Below are 15,157 nucleotides of genomic sequence, written 5' to 3' on the forward strand. Positions count from 1 at the left end.
ATATATATATATATAAAATAATTTTATTTTTTTTGATTCATGAATTTTACTGTGATTTAGCATATTGTATATGTTTGCATTTAAGGGAGTAATTTAATAGTATGATTAGTTATTATGATTAGATATATTTATATATATATTTATGTAGATAGGGTAAGATTATCATTTTGCGCTATTTCATTTCTTTCTTGATTATAGGTTGAGTGCTGCAAATTAGACTTTTTTGTTTAAACACTGGTGATTACCCAGCATGTACTCCTATGTTATGGTATAGCAGGCCACAACCTTACCACACCTAATAATATAAAATAAAGACCAAAACACCATAAAATGGCATTGAAAAGGCTGCAGCACTTTATTGGTATTTGCATCTTCATCAAAACTTCATCAATTTAATTCATCAAATTATTTGCTGATGGTAAACATACAAATTACTTCAGTCAGGACAGCCATCAGAATTTGTGTCATGGAAGGCAAACAGTGTCACAGGTGGGGGGCAGTGTCACAGGTGGGGGGACAGTGGGGCAGGTGGGAGGCAGTGTCACAGGTGGGGGGCAGCGGTACAGGTAAGAGGCAGTGTCACAGGTGGGGGGCAGCGGGACAGGTGGGAGGCAGTGTCACAGGTGGGGGCAGCGGGACAGATGAGAGGCAGTGTCACAGGTGGGGGGCAGTGTCACAGGTGGGGGGACAGTGGGGCAGGTGGGAGGCAGTGTCACAGGTGGGGGGCAGCGGTACAGGTAAGAGGCAGTGTCACAGGTGAGGGGCAGCGGGACAGGTAGGAGGCAGTGTCACAGGTGGGGGCAGCGGGACAGATGAGAGGCAGTGTCACAGGTGGGGGGCAGCGGGACAGGTGAGAGGCAGTGTCACAAGTGGGGGGCAGCGGGACAGGTAGGAGGCAGTGTCACAGTTGGGGGGCAGCGGGACAGATGAGGCAGTGTCACACACACCTTGGGAAGCACCTGTCATCCCAGCTCTGACCTGTCCAGTAGTGCCAGGAGGGGTAGCTGAGCCTGTGTCCCATCTCCACCAGGCTCTCTGGCGGCAGCTGCAAGAAAGAGGGGGGCTTCTCCACGCTAACCTACTCCTCCATGGGACCCTCCACTGGCACCCACTGGTCTCACCCACAGCCCGGCACACAGTGGTTCAAAGGGGGGCCAGCGGCACAGGCGGGGGCAGCGGAACTGGAGATGGAAGTGTCATGGGAGGAGGTCAGCTGGACAAAGGGGGGGGGGCAGCAGGACAGGAGGGAGAAGTGTCATGGAAGACAAACAGTTGGGGGCAGTGTCATAGGTTGGGGGGCAGTGTCACAGGTGGGGGCAGCGGGACAGGTGGGAGGCAGTGTCACAGGTGGGGGGCAGCGGGACAGATGAGAGGCAGTGTCACAGGTGGGGGACAAACAGTTGGGGGCAGTGTCACAGGTTGGGGGGCAGTGTCACAGGTGGGGGGCAGTGGGACAGGTGAGAGGCAGTGTCACAGTTGGGGGACAGCGGGACAGGTGAGAGGCAGTGTTACAGGTAGGGGACAGTGGGACAGGTGGGAGGCAGTGTCATAGGTGGGTGGGAGGCAGTGTCACAGTTGGGGGGCAGCGGGACAGGTGAGAGGCAGTGTAACACACACCTTGGGAAGCACCAATCCTCCCAGCTCTCACCTGTCCAGTAGTGCCAGGAGGGGTAGATGAGCCTGTGTCCTATCTCCACCAGCTGCAAGAAAGAGGGGGGCTTCTCCACGCTAACCTCCTCCTCCCATGAGGCCCTCCGCTGACACCAATTGGTCTCACCCACCCCCCACAGCCCAGCACACACTGGTATAAAGGAGAGCAGTGGCACAGGCGGGGGACAGCGGAACTGGAGATGGAAATGTCATGGGAGGAGGTCAGCTGGACAAAGGGGGTGGGGGCAGCAATATAGGAGGGGAAAGTGTCATGGAAGGCAAGCAGGACAGGTGGGGGGCAGTGGGAAAGATGGGAGACAGTGTCACAGGTGGTGGGCAGCGGGAGAGTTGAGAGGCAGTGTCACAGGTTGGGGGCAGCAGGACAGGTGGGGGGCAGTGTCAAAGGTGGGGGGGCAGTGTCACAGGTGGGGGGGCAGTGTCATAGGTGGGGGGCAGTGTCACAGGTGTGAGGCAGTGTCACAGGTGGGGGGGCAGTGGGACAGGTGAGAGGCAGTGTCACAGGTGGGTGGAAGTGGGACAGGTGAGAGGCAAACAGCGGGACAGGTGAGAGGCAGTGTCACAGGTGGGGGGCAGCGGGAGAGGTGGGAGGCAGTGTCACAGGTGGGGGGGCAGTAGGACAGGTGGGAGGCAGTCTCACAGGTGGGGGCAGCAGGACAGGTGAGAGGCAAGGTCACAGGTGGGGGGCAGTGGGACAGGTGGGAGGCAGTTTTACAGGTGGGAGGCAGTGTCACAGGTGCGGGACAGCGGGACAGGTGGGAGGCAGTGTCACAGGTGGGGGGCAGCGGGACAGTAGAGAGGCGGTGTCAAACACACCTTGGGAAGCACCAGTCCTCCCAGCTCTCACCTGTCCAGCAGTGCCAGCAGGGGTAGCTGAGCCTGTGTCCTATCTCCACCAAGCTCTCTGGCGGCAGCTGCAAGAGAGAGGGGGGATGGGGGACCAGGCACCTGACCTCACCCAACACCGCATGGTACCTGACCAGAGCGAAGCCTGCCTGACAGCCGTCCCCGACCTGCATAAACATGAGATCTGCCTACCTCTCCACCGTCCTCAACATCCTGGCAGTCAGTCCTCTTTGACGGCAGCTGCCATGTGTTAAAGATGGCCCGGGTTGTGACCCGTGATCCGGGCCCCAAGGATGCCCGTGCCCCTTATGTTTGTAATGGCTGTATCCCCCTGATGTTGGTCCTGATGTCAATAATAACATAACCAATAGCTCAGTTTTGAGAACTCAAGCAATATTGGCCTGTTTCTGTTCAACCAGCCATTACCGGCCAATATTCGGCTGATGTGTACTAACCTTAGCTCTAAACTATCTGAGTTTCTCAACTGTGAGACGTGTATAGCAATGTACAAACACAGAACAGGCTACTTTAAGACAGCTCTTTCCTTCTTAACCTAATACGACGTCCACCCAGAACGACAAAGGTCCTGCCCAGCCATCATTTGACAATAGGCTGGGTGAGACCTTTGTCATTTTGGGTGGACGTCATATGCTGCAGCATGTTCTGTCACCGGCTATGTCCACCGGACACAAACGATGACTGATCGGTGTACCAGCCTGCTGCCAGTACCATGTGATCGCTTTACAAATCACAGCAGATCACATGACAATTGCAAGCAATGAATGGCTTTGATTCATGCCATTCATTGTGTAAATTTGTGTTGCTAGCTGTGATTGATCACAGTGATCACATGGTACAGATAGGGCACACTGGTATAAGCAATCATAATGTGTAAAAAAAAAAAAAAATCCCGATCACTTCCCCAGAGTTGTACAATGTTAGTATTGCAACACCGTGTTGCTCACAGTGTGTTAAAATAAATAAATAAATTATATATATTTTTTCATATACTGTCACCCGTCAGTGTCCCTGATCACCACAAAACCAGTTATATGATGATGCTGTACTGGTGACAGTATGTCTAAATTTTCCAAAAAATTGTGACAAAAAAATGACAACTTCAAAAAACTCGCCATGCCTCTTACTAAATACCTTGGACTGTCTACTTTCCAAAAAGGAGTCATTTGGGGGAAATTTGTACTGTCCCGGTGTTTTTGGGCCTCTAGAAATGAGATAGGCCGTCAGTATATCAGGACTGATCAATTTTCAGATATACAGTATACCATAGTTTGTGGACTACAGACTAAATAATGTACAGGCAGTCCCCGACTTACGAACGACTCCTACTTACAAACGGCCTCAATGCTGGCTGCTTGTGCTCCATGCTGGTCCTGGATACCTCCGAGCAGCTATCTTGCCACATTCCACACTGCAGTACTTCATGTACTACATGGCCAGAAGAGCCCCAGAAGCACCCGGAACATCCCACATCCCTGCACAGGCAGAAGTTACATTTACAAGCAGTGTTCCGACTAATCAGTGCCCTGATTACAGGAAAGCTCCAGCAGTGCCACCAATCAGTGCCCATAAGTGATGCCAGTCAGTACCTGCTCATCAGTGCTGACATCCAAACCAATCCTATCCGCTAAAAATAGACAGATAGTGGATCTGTTCCCCATCCATCTGGTGGATCGGATGAAAGGTGGATATAAATGGACAGGCAGTCCATTTATATCCGACTGCCCATAGAGGAAAGTGGGCTGTGTCTGCTCATCAGTGCCCTGATTATCAGTGCAGCCCCATCAGTGCCCAGCAGTGATGCATGTCAGTGCCACCAATCAGAGCTTATTAGTGCCCATCAGTGCTGCCTATTCATGCCACCTATCAGTGCCCATCAGTGCTGCATATTAGTGCCACCTCATCAGTGCCCATCAGTGCAGCCTCATAAGCGCACATCAGTAAAGGAGAACAATTACTTATTTACAAAATTTGATAACAGAAACTAGGAAAAACGTTTTTTTTTTTCTCTGTCTTTTTTCATTTGTTCAGCAAAAAAAAAAAAACAAGTGGTGATTAAATACCACCCAACAAAAGCTGATAAAAACAAATGCTAACAATGTTGTTACGGTACAGCTTTGCATGACCGTGCAATTGTCATTTAAAGTGCGACAGCATTGAAAGCTAAAAATTGGCCTGGTCATGAAGGATGTAAGATTGCCCAGTAGGCTAATGGTAAAGTAAAGTCTATTTTAAAGTGTTCTGTGTCAACTCATTTGATCAGCTATTTAAATCAGTTATAAAGGACATTTTTGGAGCTGTCTTTATTGAATATTGTTTTTTTTCGTAAGTTCAAATTGGTGTTTTAAAAGGACAAATTGGTTAACATTATCAAGGTATGCAAACATGATCTGTTTTTAACCAATTTTAATAAAATTATTTGGCGACTGTTAATGCTATCTAGAGGACATCTGCTCTGTTCACCAAAAGGATTAATGCCGCGTACACACGGTCGGACTTTTCGTCTACAAAAGTCCAACGGACGCTGACGGACTAAAGCTGGCTGGTAATCCGATCGTGTGTGGGCTTCTCCGGACTTTCAACGGACTTTTTTAGCCTCAAATCCGACGGACTTTAGATTTGAAACATGCTTCAAATCTTTACGTCGTAAGTACGACGGACCCCGAAATCCGCTCGTCTGTGTGCTAGTCCGACGGACAAAAACCCATGCTAGGGCAGCTATTGGCTACTGGCTATGAACTTCCTTATTTTAGTCCGGTGTACGTCATCACGTACGAATCCGTCGGACTTTTGTGTGGTCGTGTGTAGGCAAGTCCGTTCGTAAGAAAGTCTGCCGCAAGTCCGCCGAAGGTACGTCGGAAGTATGTCGGACAGGCTGTCGGACTTTTGTAGACGAAAAGTCCGACCGTGTGTACGCGGCATAAGAGGTTTCAGAAGACCTCTGGATAGGCCAGAAGTGTGCAGGCATCCAGTAAAGCTTCTAGTGCACAACAATGGTGGCAGGTGCATCAATCATTTCTTTCTGATGACTAGGAGTGCACTAAGTAGACTGATCTTAATGACCTGAACACCAGGTTATCCACAAGTTGGCGAATGTATAGAGTAGAATGACCTGGCTGGTTCTGAAAGGTCAAGAAAAAAAACAAAAATAGTAGGCATTAATAGTGTAAACCATTTCTATATCTATACTCTAAATATTCTAGCTTAGCTAGAATGTATCTTGTAACATGCCATAGAAAATGAATATACAGCCAATGTGTAGATGTGCATTAAACAGCACATAGGGTTATCCATTTTACTCATGTGTACACACTTGTGAATAATGTACACTGTATTTATTTCATGCCATGAATGTGAAGGATTTTATGTTTCGTTAATAATAATTGCCATTTTACTGTAAGTTTAAGTACCTTCAAATGTCATAAAGTGTTAAAGCATATCTAAACCCTAGAACAAATATTTTTATACTGCCATTTATCAGTCCATAAAATGCATTAGATTTAGTTTTTTCTTCTGGCTTTTTTCTCACTTTGTGATTCTGCCAATAACACAAACCCTCTCAAGGGGTGACAACCCACACTTACTGCACTGTATCTATGGGGAAGCAGTTTTGTCACCATTGGCTGCTACTCTGATTTGGACAACATACACAACCACTTCTGTTCATCTATCTACAGAATACACAATTTCTGACCGGTTTAAAAAGGTATATCTTAATCGTACAGTACAGGACCCAGAAGTTGATTTTTAGAATATGGGTTATATCCTGCTACCTTCAGATGAGTGAACACTTGTAAAATCTTTGCTGGGAACCACTACACAGTGTACCTATATAACCTTACCCACTACACAAGGCTTTTTTTTCACTAGTTTCCCTAGGTGCTGGGCCCTTTCTCCTGTTGGAAAATACATTTTTGTATTCTTTTCACTTGTTTTCCTTCTTTCTTCGACTGAAACTTCAATCAAGATCTAACTGCTTATCACCTTATGGCTCACTAGCAGTTTCCGCATAGGTTCTCCTCGGTATACTTCTTACAAACCTTACCCAAACACTGTTACAGCAGGCCTGTAATGGTTGCTTCAGGCACTGGATCCTGTGTTCTATGCTCACATTGGCATGTGGTTCAACTAGTGAGTTAGCCGCAGGGTGCTCTACAGCTCCAGGGCCATGGTCCATTCCTATGGCACCCAGACCCCAAGGACCCCTCTGTGCCCCTATGGGGTGTTCCTCAGATACTCTTGCCCATGCAGAGCCCTCCTTTTGTGCTAAAAGTGTCTACTCTCTCTTAAAGGGCCCAAAGGGTGGCGCTAAAGATCTGAAAAACCACGTACGTGTTTGTTGTCTGACAATTCCTTGCCATTTGTATGCAAGACAAAATCCAGGCACAAGCCTTCGGACAAAAGTCTGAGGTTTTGTCTGCGGAAAATCCGATCATGTGTACGAGGCTTTATACAGGTTATTTAACATAGTTGTTATCAGGGGGAGGGGGCATTTTAAGGCTAGTTAGGTGTAAGCTGGAATTCCACTTCAACAGCAGTACTGCTGCTCTTGCTCTCCCTGTGTTCTGCCTGGGATCCCATTCCTTTTATTGTGCTACATAGGAACAAAGTATCGTGGGAACCCATCCTTTCTCAGGAGTCTTTTTGTCACCTTCAGTGGGAATATCATTTCCCTCCCTCTATCATGCCTTTAGAATATGTCAAACACTTATACATCTTACGGATGGGGTTAGGACCATGATTTATGGCTACCTACCAAGCATTACCTTGCCAACTGACCCCTCTTCCATTTCTCACAGGGCGGTCCTTTATGGGATTACTTGTTTCTCTTCCACCCAGCTTGGTGATAAATTTACTTTTCTTTATGGCTTCTGTCCTCAAAAGAAGTCCCTCTTTCCCTGCCTGCACCCATTCCCCCTAGAGGTTGGGGTTCTTGGGATCTTTACAGCATCTAGCATCAGTCCTTAAGAGTCAAAGAGCCACAGCCTGTTCTTCTATTCACATTTTTTAAAGTTTCTTGACAGTTGGTTGTTTAAGATCCTGCTCATCCCTTGTTTGGCTACAAGATTCTTTTACTACCACCTGTTCCAGTCTGTTGACCCTTCTTTTTCTTGCTGTGAGCTTGATGCTGCAATTTTGTGTTCTACCCCTTGATTTATTGCTTGGTGATGTCGCATGATCTAAGAATCAACTCCTGTGTCCTGTTCTGTAGTCCAAGATATGGAATTTACAGGTATGTCAAAATTATTACTTTTTTTCTTCTTACAGAAAAGGTACTTAGATGCAGCCAAATTTTTCATTTTTTTTTTTTTACTGCTAATAGCTTGTAAGCTGTAATATTGTATTTTAGTTTTCGGGTTCAGATATACTTTAGGTTTGCTCTATCATGTCAAGCACTGCACATAATGAAAACAAAAAAAAAAAATTATTATTTTTTCCTCCCAGACTCAAAACATCATGTATGACTTGATCTCGGATCTAAATGAAAGAAGTGAAGACTTTGAGAAGAGGATTGTTGTCTTAGAGACGAAGCTAGAGACATTAATTGGTAGCATTCAAGCTCTCCCTGGACTGATTAGTCAGACAATAAGCCAACAACAAAGGGACTTGATGGAAGCTCAGCTGCAAAATTATGACAAGCATGTTGCGTATAGCATCGAGCGATCACGGTCTGTGTCAAGAAGGCGGCGGTCTTCATCCACAGCACCTCCAACTTCATCGGAAAGTAGCTAGAAGGGAATAAGTTAACCAAAAAAACAATAAAAAAGACTTTTTTGCCATCATATGGTCAATATTTTAGCTTTTATTGTAAAGCCCTATGGTTCTAATCAGTGTTATCTGGGTTCTGATATCAGAATCTTAGAAACCTGAACACAAAGTTTTAGGCCAAATAGACTGAGAACTCTCTTTTATTTCTCTCAGATGCACAGTGAATGCACCTATCATTGCTATATAGATTGTTTCTCCTGTTTCACTTTTTATTCATGCACTTCAAAGAAACTTTACTACTAATATATAGTATAATAAAATATTAATTTCTGAACATAATTGTATGGTCACTTCTGTTCATACAATGGGTTCTGCTTACATTAGGCAAGTTTATTGAAAATAACTGAGTGATATGTACCAATGTGATTTTTATAAAATTATTTAGTTGTTAATTTAAAAAGAAAATGGGTTGTATTCACAAATCCTCTGACTTTGCATCTAGAGATGCCTGAGCAAGTGTGTGTTTAGCACTCTCAGTTAAAGTGTGTGAAATTGTCCATTGCAAAGATAACTGACAAACCTGTCAATGCAAACCTTGGTCACAATGAATTTTGACACTAGTAGATTTTCAAAGAAATAAGCATTCATGCGAATATTCATACGAACATTCGCACAAAAATTCTCGTTAGTATATATGATGACACCACGAATGTCATTTGAAAGTACTTCAACTTTTTGCTTTTTATAATTCGCTTTTGGAGTGAATGGACTTTCCCGAACAAACACATTCACAGTTTAAAATTTGTTTGAGAAAAATTTTCCATCCTGCTCCTTCACACTTTCTTGTTACTGCGGTCAAAAACGAATGTCGATTTGACCCCACTAGCAATAAGAGATTTTAACAAACTTTCTTAAAATGAAAAATTTTCAATGAAATTTCTACTTCGTGGCCAGCTTGGCCAATTTCATACACCCTGATCCAAAAGTACTAAATGTAAAATGGCCTCACAGCCCCCAGATGTAGCTGTCCCAGGTCTTGTGAGTATGTACCCTTATTAAAACAGACACCAGGTCTTGGTTATTTTTTTAATTATACATATAGAACAGATATAATATATGCATAAATATATAATATTAACATGAGACTTTGCCTTAAGAATTATAGCATAGTTACCAGTTGTAGATTTATCCAGGCTCAAATAAAAGCTTATGTTTTTCAACTTTTTTTCTTTCTTTTATTCCTTTTTTAATAAAGTTGATATGTTGGCTATTGCCTTTCTATCTAATGTTGTCTTTGTTTCTCGGTTTCATATTTAACGGTGAATGAATGTGCTATTAAGCTTAACAGCGAAAGATCTTTCATGTAATATTCAAATCTCAGGCTGTAGTCTAATACTGTTCACCTTATTCTCTGTGATGTGGACACATCCCTCACTGTCCTAGAACTAGTATACACGCAGTCAGAGAAAGTTTACATCAAAGAGCTCATTTTCTAAAGGCAAAAAGGATGTTTGCTTTGCAAGGAAATGTTTCTTTAGCTTAGTCAATGAAGGGAAGCTCTGCATCCGTCATTCAATCACATACATTCTTCTAAAATGCAGTTTTTTTTGTCTTAATTGGGTTATTCTTTCCAAAATGTAAGGCCCATACACACAATACCAAAATCGGAAGTAAAGTTTAGTCCGACGAACAATCTGCCGATTCTCGGATCGTTAGTATGGTGCTTTCGACAGCTGATTCCAGTTTTTCGTCCAACAAAAGCTGGATGTGCAGACTATAAAATTTTTGTCGTATGTGAACTTAACATCCGATTTTCATTTAATCAGTACGGTTTTCGTATGAAAAAAATCGTAAGAGCAAGACTACGCATGCTCAGAAACGAAAGAACATATTCAAAACTAGTCAACACATTACGTCACTTCTGAAGTTGTATTCTGTCGTATGGGAGTTTTCGTATGGTGAGTTACCTCTTCACTTTCAACATAAGACTAGCATGCAACAAAAAAACCAGACAAATGTTCGTCCGAAAATCTGATCGTAGGTACGAGGCTTAAGTGTTCCCTTGCAAAGTGAACAGCGTTTTTGCTTTTAGTAAACCAACTACGAAGTCTCCTCAGATATTGAGCTTGTTTACCTTTCAATATCCAAGAACCTCACAACTTGTTGAATATAAAGAATTTTTTTGCTATCTGTGCCCCATTTTAAAAGGTTTGACTTTACTTTAAGGCCTCATGCACACTGGACATTTTGGATGTTTTTACAGCTGCTGTTTTTGGCTTTAGACATTTCTTTCTACAGTCAATAAACTCTCTAGCATGTTAACCTATGTTTCCATGCACACATAGGCTGTTATCAGCTGTTTTTGGCTGGGGCATTTTTAGGCTGTAAAAAAACCCCAAAACTATTGGGTTCTGAGAGGAGTTTTTCAGCTGTAAAAACGCAGAAAACTGCTCATAAACGCTCAAACACGGCTCACCAGTGTTTCTCAATGGTTTTGATCCCATTGAAAATAAAAACTCTTAAAAACGCTAACACTAAAAAAACAATATTGCAAAAATGCTAAAAAATGTTGAAAAACTCACTGCAAAGCTACTGGCATTTTTGTAATTTTATTATAACGACCAGAGTGCATGAGGCCTAAACAAAAATTTTCTTTTTTTTGGTGTTTCTGAAATTATTAGTAAAGGAAATTATCTCTTAGATGTCACAAACAAGTTTTGCTTTTGGAAGAGTAATCCTGGTGACAGCTATTTTTCATTAGGATAAATAAAGATGGTGAATCTCCACTGTGGGTTGGCATAGCAGTAAAACCCTAAAAAGGGTTTCCATACTCTATCCATAATAAAAATAAGAAAGTTGGACTTTAGATACACTTTAAATTACAAAGAGAGGAGTGTAAAAAAAATGTATTGAGGAAAATATGTAAGCTGCCATTGCTATGCAGCTTCTAAAATGTTATTTTTTTGCTGTCTGTTTTTGTCTTCAGTGTATATACTGCGTAAAACACAGATACTGAGAAACTGTCCTAGAACAAGACTGCAGCAAAAAAATCTCATCTGCAGGTGTTGAGGTCCAGTAAATATTTAAACTATTGGATTAACATGACAGCCAGACAACTTTTAGGCCTCATGCACACTGGACGTTTTTTGACGTTTTTACAGCAGCTGTTTTTGGCTGTAGATGTTTTTTTCTATAGTCATTAAACTCTCCATCATGTTATCCTATGTGTCCATGCACAGATAGGCTGTTATCAGCAGTTTTGGGCAGTGACGTTTTTGAGCAGTAAAAAAAACCCAAAACTAGTGGGTTCTGAGAGATGATTTTTAGCTGTAAAAGGGCTCTAACGCTGATAAACGCTGATAAACGTCGATAAACACTCAAAAACATCGCTCACCAGCGTTTTTTTATGTTTTTGATCCATTAAAAAAAAAATAAATAATTTTTTTCTTAAAAAAAAAACGCTAAAACGCTAATGTGGAAAAACGTTAAAAAACGGTATTGCAAAAACGTTGAAAAAAGTTGAGAAACTTACTGCAAAGCTACTGATGTTTTTATAATGTTATTTTAACGTCCAGTTTGCATGAGGCCTTAAATTAAAAAGGAGTGGACAGCAATAGAAGCCCTTGTATTTAACCACTTGCCGACCAGCCGCCGTCATTATACTGCGCCAGGTCGGCACGATCCTGCGAACCGTCGTAGCTATACGTCTGTCCCTTTAAGCGGGATAGCAGGTGCCCGCTGCATATCGGGGGTTCTGATGCTCATGAACGGCGGTTGCGGGCACAAGAGGCAGAACAGGGACGTGTGTGTGTAAACACACACATCCCAGTTCTGTGAGGAGAGGAGAGAGAGAGATTGTGAGTTCCTATGAGCTGGGAACCACGATCTCTCATCTCCTATAGTCAGTCCCATCCCCCACAGTTAGAACACACACATAGGAAACACAGGTAACCCCTTGATCACCCCTAGTGTTAACCCCTTACCTGTCAGTGACAGCTGAAAATCACTTAGTGGGTGATCCCTCTATTTAAAAACAGCCGAGTGGAAAATTGTCAGCTGAGCAGCGCCGGCTTCGACTCAATTACAGTCACTGTTTGGGTATCTTGACCGCTGGTGGGGCCATCCGTCAGAATAAAATAGCAGCAGAAGGGGAGATTCATCCACCTGCACTGAGCAGAGTGAATGTAGGAATCTGTTGAACAGAAAATCTATATGTGTATGGCCAGCTTGAAGCGGTATTAAACCCAAAACTAAAAATGTTATATTTTGTAGCTTACCAATCCTTAGAAGTGGTGGCTGCAATCATTTTTTTTTTAGGCTTTTTTCCTCTGTTTTCACCTGGTGATCTGGCCAAAAACATACCTCTCGTATCTCCTGTATTAGAGTGCCCCCATTGTGGATGAAGGAGCAAAGAGGCACCTTTGGACAGCAGCATTTAGAGTCTTAAGGGGGGGGGGTGTTAGATGTATTATCAGATTTAGAAACACTAACATATTTATTAACAGCTCACACTGCAGCTACACAAACATTTACAGCAACAGATTTTTTTAAATTTTGGGATAAAGTTTTTATATCAATAAATAAAAGCTGACCATTGTAAGCACCCATGTCAGTGGTAAACGGTTGATCTTCACACCCTAGCTGCTACATTTGTAGAAGAGCTTAAGAGTTGTGTCTGTTGAAAAGCAACAGACCTACTGGCAGGAGCACCAAATTAAAATAAAAAAGAAAGTCTAAAAAAGAAAACTACTGCAGCCATCACATCTAAGAATTTATAAGCTGCAGTACAATAAATGTTTGATTTTGGGTTTAATACCACTTTAAGTCTTAGCTCAAATTTGACTAGAATGCCTCCAGAGCTAGTTCACATCCAATGACTGGGTTTGCATTCAATATTTGTGACCATAAGGTAAACAGCCTTATTAAGGTACTTTGAGAACTTCAAGTCAAGCTTTAGATGCAACAAATAAAACAACTGGTTTAGGGGTTAGCACTTCTGCCTTGCAGCAGTGGGGTCCTTGTTTGAATTCTGGCTTGGGCACTATCTGCGTGAAGTTTACATGTTCTCCCTGGCTTATGTGGGTTTCTTTCCATATTATAAAGACATGCTCATGGGCTATTTGACTCCTGTCTAAATTGGCTCTAGTATGTGTCGGTATGTAACCATGTGCTATAGGGACTTTAGTTTGTAAACTCCTTTAGGGTAGGAACTTATGTAAATTGTCTGTACTATACAAATGCCTTATTGTATAAACCTGTGTATTGATTGTCTAATGTTGAGGTCATGAAATACATACAGTATTATCCAGATAAACTCTGTTGTACTGGAATTGCAGTTATGCATACTCCTAGACTTCTTAGATATGCTGCTCCATGACCACAGGTTGCTTATTTCCCAACACCTTTTATAAAAGAAGGGTTATAAGCTGTATAAATGAAAAGATATTTTTGTCTCCTGCTGATATGCTCATAATGGGCTAAAACATTTTACGACTAAGAAAGTTTTCTTCCTCTTGAAACCTTATCGTTCTAAGCCACTAATACCAGGACTTAGTGAGTCGATCAGTGTACCAAGATGAATGCCAAGAGGAAATCTTTAAGTAGATATAAATTCTAAACAGACAATATTTAGGTATAAAAGGACAGTGTAGTATAAACAATTGTCATTTTTACCATAAAATACCATTTTCACCTTTTTAATCCTTTTTTACGTATCAGTGTTGCTGATCTTCCCTTGCCTCTGTAAACCATTTTCTGTCTTTCTAGTGTAAGCTGCACATGATTGTTCTGCACCAGCTTCCTAAAAGTGGACTAAAGTGGCCCATGCCTGTGCTGTGTGTTTAGCATAGCTGCCTGAAGTGTCCATCAGGAGAAGCAACTGTACCAGAGAGGCAACACATTTGGTAGACAGTTGTCAGCCCATACCAGAAAGTTGCCTAAACAAAGACCTTCATGGTAGGATCAACAGGTGTAACAGAAGTTGCTGATTGGAAAAGATTAAAAACTTTTCGTATTGACATTAATATGCTAAAGCTTCTAAAAATGTTTAGTAACATACATCTAAAAAGTTAGGCTGTGACTTCTGAGTAAGTTTAAATAATATGCACCTTAGAGTTAAAGTGGATGTAAACCCTCACATATATCCAGTGAAGTGAACAGCCTCAGATGATACACAGAGATGAGACAAATTTCCCTACATAAGTTTTACATGTACAGTGGGGAAGGAAAGTATTCAGACCCCCGTAAATTTTTCACTCTTTGTTATATTGCAACCATTTGCTAAAATCATTTAAGTTCATTTTTTTTCCTCATTAATGTACACACAGCACCCCATATTGACAGAAAAACACAGAATTGTTGACATTTTTGCAGATTTATTAAAAAAGAAAAACTGAACTATCACGTGTATATAGGCAATAATGAATCAATTAAATTAGATAAATATATAAATACACAATTGTCTCTTCAGTATTGCAGCAGCGCTGTGCACCCCAATTAAACAGGGTCTCTTTCTTAATCTATTTCAGAAAGTTCAAATAGGGATCTGATAGCCAGAGTCCCACCAATAAATAATCAGGATGTATTCTGTGAGGGTAGTAATCCTTTCACCAAGCGATACACCACGTGCTGGGGTCCCCAATGAAAACTCACTCACCAGAAATCAGATCAATAAAAGCCTTGATTAATAGTAGTAAATCTGCATCAATATCCAAAGCGACCACCGGATGTCAGTATTATTCCCAGTAGTTCCAATAGGATATGTAGAAGAAACAAAAATGCTCACATAACGTGATACTGCTAAACATCTTTATTCGAACCATCCAAACATCCCCTTAAAACCATGCGTACCAAAATTTAATAAACATTGAGCAAAGATAACAAAGTGCACTGTGCCTGATTGCGTCCTCCAGTCGTG

General features: G+C 42.4%; 1 protein-coding gene across 1 annotated transcript in view; it reads left to right on the top strand.

Moving 5' to 3' along the window:
• KCNN2 (potassium calcium-activated channel subfamily N member 2) overlaps positions 1-9,527 on the top strand; it is a 295,300-nt gene extending 285,773 nt beyond the window's left edge. The window contains exon 8 of the mRNA XM_073624634.1: positions 7,978-9,527. Coding sequence (XP_073480735.1) covers positions 7,978-8,265 — 288 coding nt within the window. The 3' untranslated portion in view covers positions 8,266-9,527. The remainder of the gene's footprint in view (positions 1-7,977) is intronic.
• Positions 9,528-15,157: the final 5,630 nt, after the last annotated feature.

This window comes from Aquarana catesbeiana, linkage group LG01 (assembly GCF_042186555.1).
Source record: "Aquarana catesbeiana isolate 2022-GZ linkage group LG01, ASM4218655v1, whole genome shotgun sequence".
Classification (NCBI taxonomy): Eukaryota; Metazoa; Chordata; class Amphibia; order Anura; family Ranidae; genus Aquarana; species Aquarana catesbeiana.